Source organism: Oryx dammah, unplaced genomic scaffold (genome assembly GCF_014754425.2).
Source record: "Oryx dammah isolate SB20612 unplaced genomic scaffold, SCBI_Odam_1.1 HiC_scaffold_27, whole genome shotgun sequence".
Lineage (NCBI taxonomy): Eukaryota > Metazoa > Chordata > Mammalia > Artiodactyla > Bovidae > Oryx > Oryx dammah.
The window spans coordinates 131,845,409-131,859,622 of NW_024070211.1; the positions used below are offsets into that span (position 1 = coordinate 131,845,409).

The window sequence follows — 14,214 nt, forward strand, 5'->3', positions numbered from 1 at the left end:
TCTTTGGTTGCCATGACGAGGACTTCCAAAACTATGTTGTGTAAGAGTAGCGAGAGTGGCCATTGTTGTCTTGTTCCTGATCTTAGGGGAAATGCTTTCAGCTTTTCACCATTGAGAATGATGTTTGCTGTGGGTTTGTCATATCTGGTCTTCATTATGTTGAGGTAGGTTCTCTCTATGCTCATTTTCTGGAGAGGTTTTTTTTTTTTTAATAAATGGGTGTTGAACTTTGTCAAAAGCTTTTTCTATACCTTTGAGATGATCATATGATTTTTACTCTGTTAATATGATATATCACATTGCTTGATTTGCATATATTGAAGAATCTGCATTCTGGGATATGCAGATGTGTGAGATTCAAAGTGTGTATAGAGATATAAATGAAGCAAAATTGTCACTTAAACATTCCTGTTCCTCACTGTTCATTTTTCTTTCTGCAAACAATCACTCTGTGTGTATGTGTGTGTGTGTGTGTGTGTGTTTGTAGGTGAGCTCCATTTAAAGGTATGTATAATTTTGATAGATGTTGCCAAATTTTCCTCTTTCAGTTAGGCTTTTATCATAGAGACCAAAGTTATATACATGGGCTTGCATCTATACTGAGTCATTGAGTACCTTTGTAAGTCTTTTGAATTGTGTAGTTGGTTTGCTGCTGCTGCTGCTAAGTCGCTTCAGTTGTGTCTGACTCTGTGTGACCCCATAGACGGAAGCCAACCAGGCTCCCCCATCCCTGGGATTCTCCAGGCAAGAACACTGGAGTGGGCTGCCATTTCCTTCTTCAATGCATGAAAGTGAAAAGTGAAAGTGAAGTCGCTCAGCCGTGTCCGACTCTTAGTGACCTCATGGACTGCAGCCCACCAGGCTCCTCCATCCATGGGATTTTCCAGGCAAGAGTACTGGAGTGGGGTGCCATTGCCTTCTCCAGTAGTTGGTTTGTATGCTCATTATTGGCTTATAGTTTGAGATTTTGTATGTGAGTTATTGCTCTTGAGATAAGTGGCCACAGAAGATGCCTGAATGGATTTTTTAAAGACTTGACTGTGTATATTTGGTTCACATCTGTTTCCCCTGAAAATCATGTTGAAGTACGGTTTTGTGTGAAATATTTTCAGTGTGAAAGTTTATAAGTTTCCACAGCCACATATACTAGATCACCTTCATGAAGTACAAGTATTTCTATAATATGAGAAGCATGAAAGGGAAGAGTTAATGATAAATGATTTCTTCTTCCCCACTGTAATCGTGACCCTAGAAATACAGGATTATTTGGATGTCTGAGATTGAAAAAGGCTTGAGGTAATTTTTTTTTTCAGAGAATATTAACTGCTTTAGTGAAGTCATTTGGCTTTGTTCTTTAGAGAGAAGCTTACTGTGAGTAGATCTCAAGATGGGTTTTTGCTTGTGTTGACTCCAGTTTCTCAAGCTTGCTTGTTTCTGTGGCAGGATCGAATAAACATGGGTTTGCATTTCATATGCACGTCTCATTAGCTTTGTGGCTTTGAGTAAGTTATTTAACCTTTCTGTACCACATCTGGCTCACATTGTTGAACAGACTAGAAATACTATACATAAAGAGCCTTGCTTGGCAACGACAGGAACCTATAATGGGGTAACTTCTATTTTTAGCTGTTACTAGTATGTCAGAAGATCATATAAAGTTAATGATGTTTTAGTTCCTAATAAATCGCTGTTGATCAGTGGCTCAGTGGGTAAAGAATCCGCCTGCAATGCAGGAGATGGAGGAGGCACAGGTTTGATCACTAGGTGGGGAAGATCCTCTGGAGAAGGAAATGGCAACCCATGCCAGTATTCTTGCCTGGAAAGTTCCTTGGACAGAGGAGCCTGGTAGGCTACCGTCCATGGGGCCACAAAGAGTCTGACAACGACTGAGTGGCTGAGCACTACTCATACTTGTTTAATGTGCATCTTGTTGGCTTCCTGTCTCTTTTTTTCCTGTAGGGTGAGCTGTCCCATGATCAAGATGTGGTGGAGTATATCATGAATCAGCCAAATGTTGTTCCCCGAATCAACTCTAGGATTTTGACAGCTGAGCGAGAATACCTGGATCTAACAGCAACCAGTAAGTAGCATTTCAGGAACACTTTAGGCTTTTTTGATTTGTCTTTCAAAATCCTGTATTTATTGGATTGTAATGTTCAGAAGATAATCCAAGATTGTGACACAATTTTGTTTAAACTCTTTGTACCTTGATTTCATTATGAAGTGAAGCGAAGTTGCTCAGTCATGTCCGACTCTTTGCAACCCCATGGACTGTAGCCTACCGGGCTCCTCTGTCCATGGGATTTTCCAGGCAAGAATACTGGAGTGGGTTGCCATTTACTTCTCCAGGGGAACTTCCCGACCCAGGGATCGAACCTAGGTCTCCCGCACTGTAGGCAGATGCTTTACCATCTGAGCCACAAGGGAAGCCCCCTGATTTCATTATATGAGCCTCTAAATTTACAAGAGTTTCCTCCAGAGGAGAGGAATTCTTCCTGGATAAATCTTTGTAAACTCTGAAAGTTATTCAGTGTCTTTTAAATGCCAGCTCAACATAGGCACTAGATGGTAGGAATGGTCCTGGATTATTGACCTTCTTACAGTCCTGAAGCTCTTAAGCAGCTGTTTTCTTCCTAGTTCTGGTGTCAATTTTAGCAGTAATGTTGACAAATATCTCAGAGAGCTTTACTCTGTGGACTTAAGAATGCCTTTTTAACAAATAAAGCTTCATTGAGAAATATCGTTTTGCCATAAAAGTCAACCTTTCAAAGTGTACAGTTATAATGTGTACTGTTTTTAGCATATTCTCAAAGTTGTGTGATCATCACACTGTCTATAAGTTTAGACTCCTCCAAAAGAAATGATGTACCCCATTAGTAGTCCCTCTCCGTTTCCCACTTCTCCTGTCCTTTAGCAACTGCCTAATTTAGTTTCTCTTTCTCTGGATTTTTCTGTTCTGGATATTTTATATAATTGGAAGCTTCTTGTGACTGGCTTCTTTGACTAAGCATAAAGGTTTTTAAGGTTCATCCACGTTGTAGCCTGTCTCAGAACTTCCTTTTTATGACTGATTCCTTTCCCATTGTATAGACAGGCCATACTTTGCTTATCTGTTCCTCAGCTGATTAATGTTTAGGTTGTTTCCACAAGAATACCTTTTTGTCGCTTATGAAACTGAATACCGGAAAAACAACCCAGTCAAAAAGTGGGCAAAACACATAAACAGATATTTCTTCAGAGAAGACATGCAAATGGCTAATAAACACATGAAAAGATGCTTAACATCACTCAGTATTAGAGAAACGCAAATCAAAACTACAATGAGATATTACCTCATACCAGTCAGAGTGGTCATCATCAAAAATCCACAAACAATAAATGCTGGAAAGCGTGTGGAGAAAAGGCATCCCTTTTGCACTGTTGGTGGGAATGTAAATTGATACAGCCACTGCAGAAGACCGTATGGAGATTCCTCAAAACACTGGGAGTAGAACTACCATATGACCCAACCATTCCAGTACTTGGTATATACCCTGAGGAAACCCAAACTGAAAAAGGCACATGTACCCCAGTGTTCACTGCAGCACTATTTACAATAGCTACAACATGGAAGCAACCTAGATGTCCATCGAGAGATGAATGGATAAAGAAACTGTAGTACATATATACAATGGAATATTACTCAGCCATATAAAGGGACACATTTGAGTCAGTTCTCATGAGGTGGATGCACCTAGAGCCTATTATACAGAGTGAAGTAAGTCAGAAAGAGAAACACAAATGTTACATATTAACGCACATATACGGAATCTAGAAAGATGGTGCTGATGAATCTGTCTGAGGGCACCAGTGGAGACGCAGAGAACAGATGTGGGGACATGGATGAGCAGAAGGAGAGGGTGAGATGAACGGATAGAGGCATGGGGGCACACACTACCACATATAAAGTAGACAGGCAGTGGAGATTTGCCCTGTGACTCAGGCTTAGACGGGGCTCTGTAACAACCTGGAAGGGCGGGAAGAGGGGGGAGGTTAGAGATCAAGGGGACACGTGCACACCCATGGCTGACTCGTGTTGATGTATGGCAGAGGCAAGCTCAATATTGTGAAGCAGTTTTCTTTCAGTTAAAATTAGATAAGTTTGGAAAATGAAAAAAACAAAGCAAAACAATGCTTTGTTAAGAAGTTAACCCCAGGTGCAGTTTGTTCTTTTGCCTTTGCTGGGGACTATGGAGGCCACTTTAACAAACTGCAGGATATAAAATAGAGATATCATTATTTGCTCAGGAAATCTCAGTGGGGAACAAAGGATATGTGTAATGGTGAACTCAAAACCAAGTGTATTTGTTGTGGTAGTTGAGTACAATAAATATATATATCTGTTTGTGATTGGTACTTTATTGCGGCTATCTCTGTTCTACTTGAAACTGAATTCCTTTTCTTTCAAGCAGAAGAAAATGGTTAAATATAGGCAGAGGAAAAACTCATATGTATGCTTATATTTGAAAAAAAAAAAGTAGTTAAGAAAATACTTTTTACCAGAAGAATTAGTAGTGCAAGTCAGGCGGTATTATGAATCTTCATCCTGTTTGTTGTTTCCATCATTTTAAATTAAGCTGTAAAGAGTTATCTTTGGAGTGCTGATGAATAAGGAACATAAGAACAGTTCTGTGTTTTGGGATATCTTTCCCCACTGAGTGTTAACAGCCTCAGCTGTGACATGATGCTAGTCCACAGTGGCAAGGACATAGTTTACTTGGTGAGCATTTTGAAGCTGTCGGTGAAGGAGTAACTGGCATCCTCCTAACCCAGTGGTTATAGCTCCATCATCTACACTGCTCTTGGCCTTTGCTGTCCCGCAACTAAGTTTTAAGGCCATGGTGCTTCCTCCCCTCCCCTGCATGTAGCCAACAGTATGAATGGACTATATCTGTCATAAATTGCTTACCATTTCTAGAACATTGATTGAGCAGATTGTAGGCCCTCAGTGTGCTTTGTTGAATGAAAAGATAGATGGATGAGTGGGTGTACACACCAAAAATGGGAGGGTGGGCAAGCAAGCTGTGCTTGGAGGACAGGGCAGAAAGCAGGGCGTTTGTATTGGGGTGTGAGTAACGCAAAGACCTGGGATGATTGCTGGAGATACAGGGTTTATGATACCAGCCTGGAGACCACTTTGTAGATAGGAAGAAATTCTGAAGTATTTAGAGCAAGAGAGTGACTTGATGAAGCTGGAATTTGGGTAGGAGTAATCTGAGGGGAAATGATTAATAAGAACAATTGCCCATAGGCACTAATAGGAAAAATATATATCTAAAAATGACCTCTTATTTCAAGGTTAAAAATGTTATTATGATAGACATGAAATAACTAAAATATATGTTTTCTTATATTTTCTCTCCCATTTATCCCCTCTTATCCCAAAATAGAATAGGGAAGAGTTTACTGCAGGGATGGACTATGGAAAGGAGAGATGAAGTTGAAGTCTCTTTAAAAGATCATCCTCTAGGTATAAAGTGAAAAAGTAGGAATAAAATTAATTTAAATCATCAAACTAACACATATATGAGACTTATGTGTCAGATGGGTACGTTTTCTCTTTGTGTCTTAAAATATGATTAATGAGGTAGGGGTCATGTTGTTAACTTGTTCAATGAACTCAGAACAATATATTTTGCTCATGCGTTTTGTTAAAACAAATATTATGGTCAAATCAGATTATCAATTGAATGTTAACATTAGATTGAATTCAGGCATATTAATTATAAATCTACTTTAATTTTTTTTTTCAGATAACTTTTTTGTGGATGATTATGCTAGATTTACCGTCTTGGATTCCCAAGGCAAGACTGCTGCTATAGCCAACAGTATGAATTATCTGACTAAGAAAGGTAATACATTTTAGGCTTACCTTGGATTCAACTTTTTTTTTTTTTTTAATATCTACAAAAATTTAGTGTCTGTTGAGAAAGAGATTCCATAATTTCTTTTATTTTTTTGTATAATAATTTGAGTCTAGAAATTACCTATTTAAATTTAATTTTTATATGTATTTGAAAATTCAGATGTTATCTTTATAAATTTTATGTGCTGTGTGTGCTGTGCTTAGTCGCTCAGTCGTGTCCAACTCTGTGTGACCCCATGGACTGCAGTCCATCAGGCTCCTCTGTTCATGGGATTCTCTGGGCAAGAATACTAGAGTGGGTTGCCATGCCCTTCTCCAGGGGATCTTCCCGACCCAGGAACTGAACCCTGGGTGCATTGCAGGCAGATTCTTTGCCAGTTGAGCTACCATAATAGACATAAAAGGCAAAAAGAAACATTTTTTCATGGTTCAGAATGGAAAAAGAATTATGTTAAAATGGTTTAATGGATTGCAGATTGGTTTGACTCACCTCTTCAATGATAACATTGGATTAAATTTTTAGGATTTATAAGATAAGTGAAGTGAAAGTCGCTCAGTTGTGTCCGACTCTTTGTGACCCCATGGACTATGCAGTCCATGGACTTCTCTAGGCCATAATACTGGAGTGGGAGCCCTTTCCCTTTTCCAGGGGATCTTCCCAACCAGGGATCATCACCCACATTGCAGGTGGATTCTTTACTAGCTGAGCCGCAAGGGAGACTTGGTTCAAGAAATCCTTGTGAACATTTTTAAGCTGATTTTGATACAGAGTTCTTTATGCAGATCAAAATTATGTAAAATGATACCCTTTTAATGGAAGACAGATGTTTTTCCTCCCTGGTCACATTTATTACCCTTTCAAAGCACCAACTGTCATTTAAGGTAGCTATTTTTATTACCATTGTAGTTTTCTCCCAGAGAGAAATTCTGGCTTTTCAAATGTATATTTAAATACAGGCAATTGCTCCATTTGGTTCCTCAAAGAAATTGATTCTGAGGAGTCCTTGTATAGTTCTGTAACACAAATGGGCCTAAGAACCAGAAAAAAAGCATAGAGGATGTTGGGCATTATTTAAAATTTGTCTCTTAAGTTGGCATTAATTAGAGAAATGATATTTTCTTTTTCTCTACTCTTTTTCCTTTACTTTTGTCCAGGAATGTCCTCCAAGGAAATCTATGGTAACTTTAAACTTCAGAATGTTCTATTCCTTTTATTTATTTTTATTAATTATCTTATATGGTTCAGGCACTGTTGTAATTCAGAATTTATCACTACTTTATTGGAATGTTTCTGGAACCTGTGGGTAATTTATCAATGTAGATGAATTCTGTGTGTTTGTAAAGAGTTATATTTTAGAAAGTTACAAATGAATATGAGTAGAGACTATCATGTGTTACCCACACTCTCAAAGACTCTTTTTCATTTTACATGCTAACAGATGCCCAAACCAAAATAGAATTAATAAATGCATGATTCTAGTTTCTAATTAAGCCGCATGGAAGGCTATCATGCTTACATTCTGGTATCAGAGTTTCGCTGCTTTTGCCTTGTATCTTAATTTTTTGCATGGCTTGCAGAAATTATTTGACTTAATAGCAGTACTGAAACATAGGATGTGCTTTCTCCCCTCCTCCCACTCAGTACATTGTGTTTGTTTTTCTACAGATGATTCTTTTATTAGGCCAGTAACTTTTTGGATTGTTGGGGATTTTGATAGCCCTTCTGGAAGGCAATTGTTGTATGATGCTATTAAACATCAGGCAAGTATCTACTCCTTCAGTCTGTATCTTTGTTTGAGGCTGCAGTATCTTCATGAGCATCAGTGTGCTGATAATATTCTGGTGGGGAGGCTGAATCCTGCATTTTTAGTGCTTGGGGAAAAGAAGCATTGTTTTCTTAGAGGTCTGGCAACTGTTGAGAAAGCCGAGAAGACTGCAACATTCTGACTTTTGTTCTTGAAAAGCTTTGTTTATTTATGGCTGTGTTGGGCCTTTCTCTAGCCGTGTGGAATGGGGCCTCCTCTTCGCTGCAGTGCACAGGCTTCTCATTGTAGTGGCTTCTCTTGTTGCAGATCATGGGCTCTAGGCTGCAGCTCAGTAGTTTTGGCAAACAGGCTTAGTTGCTCCACAGCAATGTGGGATCTTCCTGGAGCAGGAATCGAACCCATGTCCCCTGCATTGACAGGCAGAGTCTTAACCACCGGACCATCAGGGAAGTCTGGGAATAGATTCTTTTAGAGGAGAAAATAATGAGTTCTTCATCACAGATAAGTTTTTAATTGCACAACTGTTCATGCCCTTGCTGAAGAGATGCTGCAAAGTTCATTTTGTATATTGTGTAGAAGAGACAGAGTCCTTACCTAGACAGAGGTCCAGATATAGGAAAAATAGTACACAGGCACATCAGCGCCTATGTAATAGAAGTTGGTGTAGGCATGCAGAGGGATGCACATACAGGTGGCCTGAACACTAGGCAGGGTATCACCTGTAGAAGTGGAGTGAATAGCAGTGGTGAACAGTTGAAAAAATATCACCTCTTCTAGAGAGCCTCATTGTCAGAGAGAGAGATTTCCTGAGTGGTTTCAGATTGGATCTTCATCCAGGTTTTGCATCACCCCCCGACCTGTGTCCCCTTACCACCCTGTGTCCCAAGGAGGCTCACTGAAATACTGATGTCCTGAGTGCCTTTATTGTCCAAAGGAACAGACTAGATGGTGTGGTCAGTTCAGAGTTGTATTTGTGAGCAGTCCTGGAAGGATGCTATATGTATAATGCATTCTTAACTCAAATTGATAAAGCTTGTGTGGTGGTAAAGTGGGAGAACAGGGAGGGAATAATTGAGGTGATACATAGGTTCAGAAGACAAGCACAAATTAATAGGATGTACATTGTCACCATGTGACCACCACCCAGGTACAGAAATAGTTACCTGAAAGTATGGCCCTGCCTGTGGCCTCGCCACTATCCCTCTCCTGTCCTCCTCACAACCTAGGTTTACCTGTTATTTACTTTGTTTAAATAGACTCTTATAATATTAATATGTGTTTGTTTGCGTTTGATTTCTTTGCTCAACATTTTTGAGATTTGTTCATGGCTTTACAAGTGGTGGTAATTAGTTCTTTTTCATTGTGCATTGGCTGTACCACAGAGTTTTGTTTGTTTAGTCTGTTTGATGGACAGTTGGTTTGTTTCTAGTTTGGGGCTAGAAGAATGCTGCGGTGAATACTCATGTACGTGTTTTTAGATACACATCAGTGTGAATGATACACATCAGTGTGAATGATACACATCAGTGTGAATGATACACATCAGTGTGAATGATACACATCAGTGTGAATTTCTGTTGCTGTGGCCCTGTTTTGGTTTTTTGGGTCCTAGATATCTTCTTCCACATGAATTTTGACTTTTTACCCAAGGAGAGATTAATTTTTGTTAGAAATCTGTAAAGGCCATGTGACTGAAGGATTTGTGCAGAGCCCTTCAAGAGGGTTGTGACTTGTGGTAGTAAAGATGGGTGTAGTTGGGATTCACATGCCCAAGTGAGGCATAACATGCATAAGAAGAATGCAAAGTGTGTTGGGGAAATACAGGACTCTGACAATCTGTAATGTATACCGTATTTACAGAGATGGCAAGAAATAAATTGGAAAAGTAGGTTGGGGGCCAATTCATATAAGGGTTTGAATGCCTACTTACAGCATTTTAATTTTATTTGGTATGCAGAGGAGAATGGCCTAAGACTTAAGTGTTATTTGCTACTTATGGAATATGACTGATGTTAATGCTGCTTTTTAAGTTCAAGACATCTACCATATAACTCTTATTTCCCATTTTGTAAATAGAAATCCAGTAACAATGTTAGAGTAAGCATGATCAATAATCCTAGTGAAGATATAAGTTACGAGAAAACTCAGATCTCCAGAGCAATCTGGGCTGCTCTCCAAACCCAGACCTCCAACTCTGCTAAGAACTTCATCACCAAAATGGCCAAGGAGGAGACTGCAGAGGCCCTGGCTGCAGGAACTGACATCAGGGAGTTCTCTGTTGGGGTAAGTCTGTGTATTGCATGAGGATTTGTGATTGTAGTTCTGAGCTCAGAGAATATTTTTTAAGGTGGAAGAGCCTTTCCAATAAATAACAATTCTGCGATTTTCCCTTTACTTCACTTTAAACTTACTAGGTTTCATGATGTGTATACATGAGTTTATGTATGCTTTTAAGCACAAAGCCATTGGTTTTGTAAGTTTTTAAAAGGTAGATAGTGTTTGACTTGTTTGTAAAGCAAAGACAAATATTTGTTTCTAGAGATTTAAGCTACTTAATGAGTTAGAGGCTTATGTGTTCTTGATATATTTATAAGTCCAAATTAATTAATTTATATACTACATACTTTTGATTGTTGTGTAATTTTAAAATTTTTTATAAAATGATGAATGTATTTGATGTTTCAGTTAGAAAAAAGGTTCTCTCTTGAAATTAACAAGATGTAAAATGCATGATAAAGATACCGTGAATTATAGTTTGCCAATTGAACTATCACATAAAGGACTGGAAAAAGGAAATAAGCAATTACTTGTTAAGTGAGAGGTGGGAAAAAATGGGAGGAAATGTGGAAAATGGAGACATCATAATGTTAATTATTAAAATTAGTCATAACTTTCCTCTAGAGCATTTTATGATTTATTCATGTGATTATTAATTTTTGTGGTTTTCCTAATAACAATTACTTTTCCTTAATAACATTTACTTTCCTAGGGCATGGATTTCAGTCTTTTTAAAGAGGTCTTTGAGTCTTCCAAAATGGATTTCATTTTGTCTCATGCCGTGTACTGCAGGGATGTTCTAAAGCTGAAGAAAGGACAGAGGGCAGTGATCAGCAATGGAAGGGTGAGGATTTTGTCCTGAGACAAGGTTGCCTTCAAATTAGATTAGTGAACAGTCTTGGCAGCATTATTCTCTGAAGCTAGTAAACTCTTCAACAGAGCCACTTTTTCCAAAGGTGATTAGGGCTTATGCAGTGCTGATGATCATTACTGCCCCCTTGTTTCAAAGGAAGTTTGCTCATTTGGACACAAATGTCCTTTTGTGAAACCTTCCTCCTGTTTAGTTTTGCCCTGCGATAGTGTAAGATGGTGAGACTGTGGTTGCTCTCAGAACATAAATTCCTCAGACCTTTGATACATAAAGTGTTTGTCCTATGTGAGGATTAAGTTTATGGTTTGTGCAGTTTATATGAACTTAATTGGTTTATGCTTAGAATACTTCATAAATATCTGCAGACGTGAAAATGAGACTAGACAGATATACTAAACTTGAAACTCTTAGCACTTAGGGTGAAATCTCTGGTATCTACCACTGCATTTCTATTTTGGCTTTTTTTAATTCAGTGAGAATTAATGAAAATGATATTGCTGTTTTATTTCAGAGTTTGCTTACTATAAAAATAGTGTAAAATATTCAAGTCTACACTCTGTTGAGTGTGGAGGAATTGATAAAGGGATAGCCATATGAGTTGATTTGGCTTTTATTTTCACTTTTTTCATTGATTTAACTTAGACATAAACATGTTTTGGGTCTGTAAAGTGATTTGGTTTGTAAGGTGGCCTGAGGACAACCAAGGGCTTCTCTGCAGCCCGCTGATCCCAGCACTGAATACCCTGCTCTCTTTCGCAGATCATTGGGCCACTGGAGGACAGTGAATTCTTTAATCAAGACGATTTCCACCTCCTGGAAAATATCATCTTAAAAACTTCAGGACAGAAAATCAAATCTCATATTCAGCAGCTTCGGGTAGAAGAAGATGTGTAAGTTTTGCCATAGAAGTTAATCAGTTCAAGTCATAGGGGCTATGTTAATTGGACCTTCCTCATGCTTTAAAGAAAGAAAAGTTAAACATTTATTCCGAGATGTTTTATCTCTAGCTTTAAAATATAATAATTGTCTTCATTTCAGGTTTACTTATTTTTGCTTCCATTGAAATGAGTTAATTTTGTAGCAAGCTGTTTAAAGAACTGAATTCTCTCCATTTTGATTTTTTAAAAGTTTTTGATTGTGGAAAATTTCAAACATATGCAAAAGTAGAGGGGTGATTTTATTTCTTTGGAATACTTATGGAAAGACATACTTTTCCTCATTATCTCTATAATTACCCTTCAGTTTTATTTTCAGGAAAAAAAGGCAAATTGTTTCTTTTTCTTTATTTACTAATTATTGAATAATGAGTTTTTTATTATGTAGTCCAAAGGTGATGATGATGAGTTGATTATTATTGGTTCTTTATTGTTATTTTAATCCTTTTCAGTGTTATTACTAGCTTATGTATTTTAATAAGTTATTTCTCAAAGGAAAAAAAGTAATTATTTGACTGGTCTATGTACCTGCTGTGTAACTGAAGCTCATATTCATATTCACATGGTTTTTGGCATTAAATATCAAATGGATGTGTAATTGGAGGATGTATGTTTATGTTTAATGTTGATGAACCATGATACCTTTTTCCACAGAGGCTATACCATTTTACTTTCCCATCAGTAATGCATAAGGCTTCTGGTTTCTTCATGTCCTCATCAACGTTTGTTATTTTTAATTTTTTTTATAACACCCATTCTAAATGGGTGTGGTATCTCCTTGTGGTTTGTCATACTCCCCTAACAATTAGTGATCTTGAACATCTTTTCATGTACTTAATAGACCCTTTGTCTATCTGGGAAAAATCTGTCCAAGTCCTTTGCTCATTTTTAATTATTTATTTTGTTAATGAGTTGTAGGAATTCGTTTATATTCTGGATATCAATCCTGTATAGCTGTGTGATATGCGGATGTTTTTTCCCCACTCCATGGATTGACTTTTCACACTCTTAATAGTGTTCTTTGATGCATAGTTTGAGGATATAGAATTTTAAAGTTTTTCTGTTTTTTCTTTTCTTCATCTATTTCACCACAGCATGATGTTGCAGAGTTCAAGATGCATGTCTTAGTGTTGACTTTGATAGCTACCAAAGTAGCCTCTTTGCCAAGTTTTATGTGATATGAGAAGGAATCTTTTTCATCTCAGCCAAACTGGGGTCACAGATAAAGAGGGTTTGTTCTACCTCATTTGGTGCTCCTTGTTTTAGCCTATGAAACACCTCCTGGATACAGGCCAGGAGCTAACCTATGACTTGAAGCCACTGTGTACAGGCATAGGCTTGATGTGTTCCTTGGACCATTCCCTCTCTGTCTCTGGAGCCTGTGGAGGAGCCCCTTGGAGTCCCTGTGGACTGTATAATTGCCAGACTGTGCACAAAAGGCTTGTCTTTAAGCAACCAGAGATGTACCGGGTTGGTACTTGGTGGATATAGACAAATAAGGTAGCTTTGGGCTTCCTTGGTAGCTCAGTTGGTAAAGAATCTGCTTGCAATACAGGAGACCCCTGGTTCCATTCCTGGGTCGGAAGATCCGCTGGAGAAGGGATAGGCTACCCGTTCCAATATTCTTGGACTTTCCTTATGGCTCAGCTGGTAAAGAATCCGCCTGCGATGTGGGAAACCTGGGTTCGATCCTGGATTGGGAAGATCACTTTGAGAAGGGAAAGGGTACCCACTCCAGTATTCTTGTTTAGAGAATTCCATGGACTGTATAGTCCATGGGTTGATGAAGAGTTGGAGACAACCGAGCAACTTTCTCTTTCTCTTTCACTTTCAGGGTAGTTATGGGGGTGCCAAAAGATTGATACTAAAACTTTTAGGGTTTTCAGAGTGACCTTGCTTGCCTAAGGTTTTCCTTAGTGCCAAAACTGCTCCACCTTGGAGTGGCCCCTTGTGACAGCCACAGCTTTCATGCCTGACCCAGACTTGCAGCTAAGAGGCCATCCTCAGCTCCCTAAACCTCAGTTGTGACCTCTTTGATCAGGGAGCTCATCCTCAGGCTATGTTAGTGTCTGTTGACATATTTTGTGACAATGTTGACACATCACAGGAAACAGATGACCTGTTTTATTTTGTTTTCAGAGTTAGTATTGAGAAGTACCAGGGGATATAATTTGATATAGTTGTTTGGTTCAGTGAGAGAATGGATGGGCTTGATTCTAGTTCAAATATATTCACAAATATATTCAAATATATTTTAACATTCTTAGAATTCAATCCTTGGTTCAGCAGACTAGAGCATTTTTTTTCAGTCTCATGATTTAGTACAAAATCTTGGTTAGAGATCAAGTTAGGAGGGGTGGGGAACGCGGAAATGCTTTTCTAAGTTGTTTACTGTAATGTTGATTGTGATAGTGTAATAGATAATGATGTATTCATAAATATAATACTATTCAGTTATTG

At 38.3% G+C, this 14,214-nt stretch overlaps 1 protein-coding gene across 2 annotated transcripts in view; it reads left to right on the top strand.

Moving 5' to 3' along the window:
* UGGT1 (UDP-glucose glycoprotein glucosyltransferase 1) overlaps window positions 1-14,214 on the top strand; it is a 111,197-nt gene that overhangs the window by 63,363 nt on the left and 33,620 nt on the right. The window contains exons 19-25 of one of the 2 annotated variants that reach the window (XM_040227871.1): window positions 1,960-2,080; window positions 5,793-5,891; window positions 7,061-7,084; window positions 7,572-7,666; window positions 9,748-9,954; window positions 10,661-10,792; window positions 11,579-11,709. In XM_040227871.1, the coding sequence (XP_040083805.1) occupies window positions 1,960-2,080; window positions 5,793-5,891; window positions 7,061-7,084; window positions 7,572-7,666; window positions 9,748-9,954; window positions 10,661-10,792; window positions 11,579-11,709 (809 nt within the window). The remainder of the gene's footprint in view (window positions 1-1,959; window positions 2,081-5,792; window positions 5,892-7,060; window positions 7,085-7,571; window positions 7,667-9,747; window positions 9,955-10,660; window positions 10,793-11,578; window positions 11,710-14,214) is intronic. The other variant, XM_040227872.1, reaches the window with a different exon arrangement.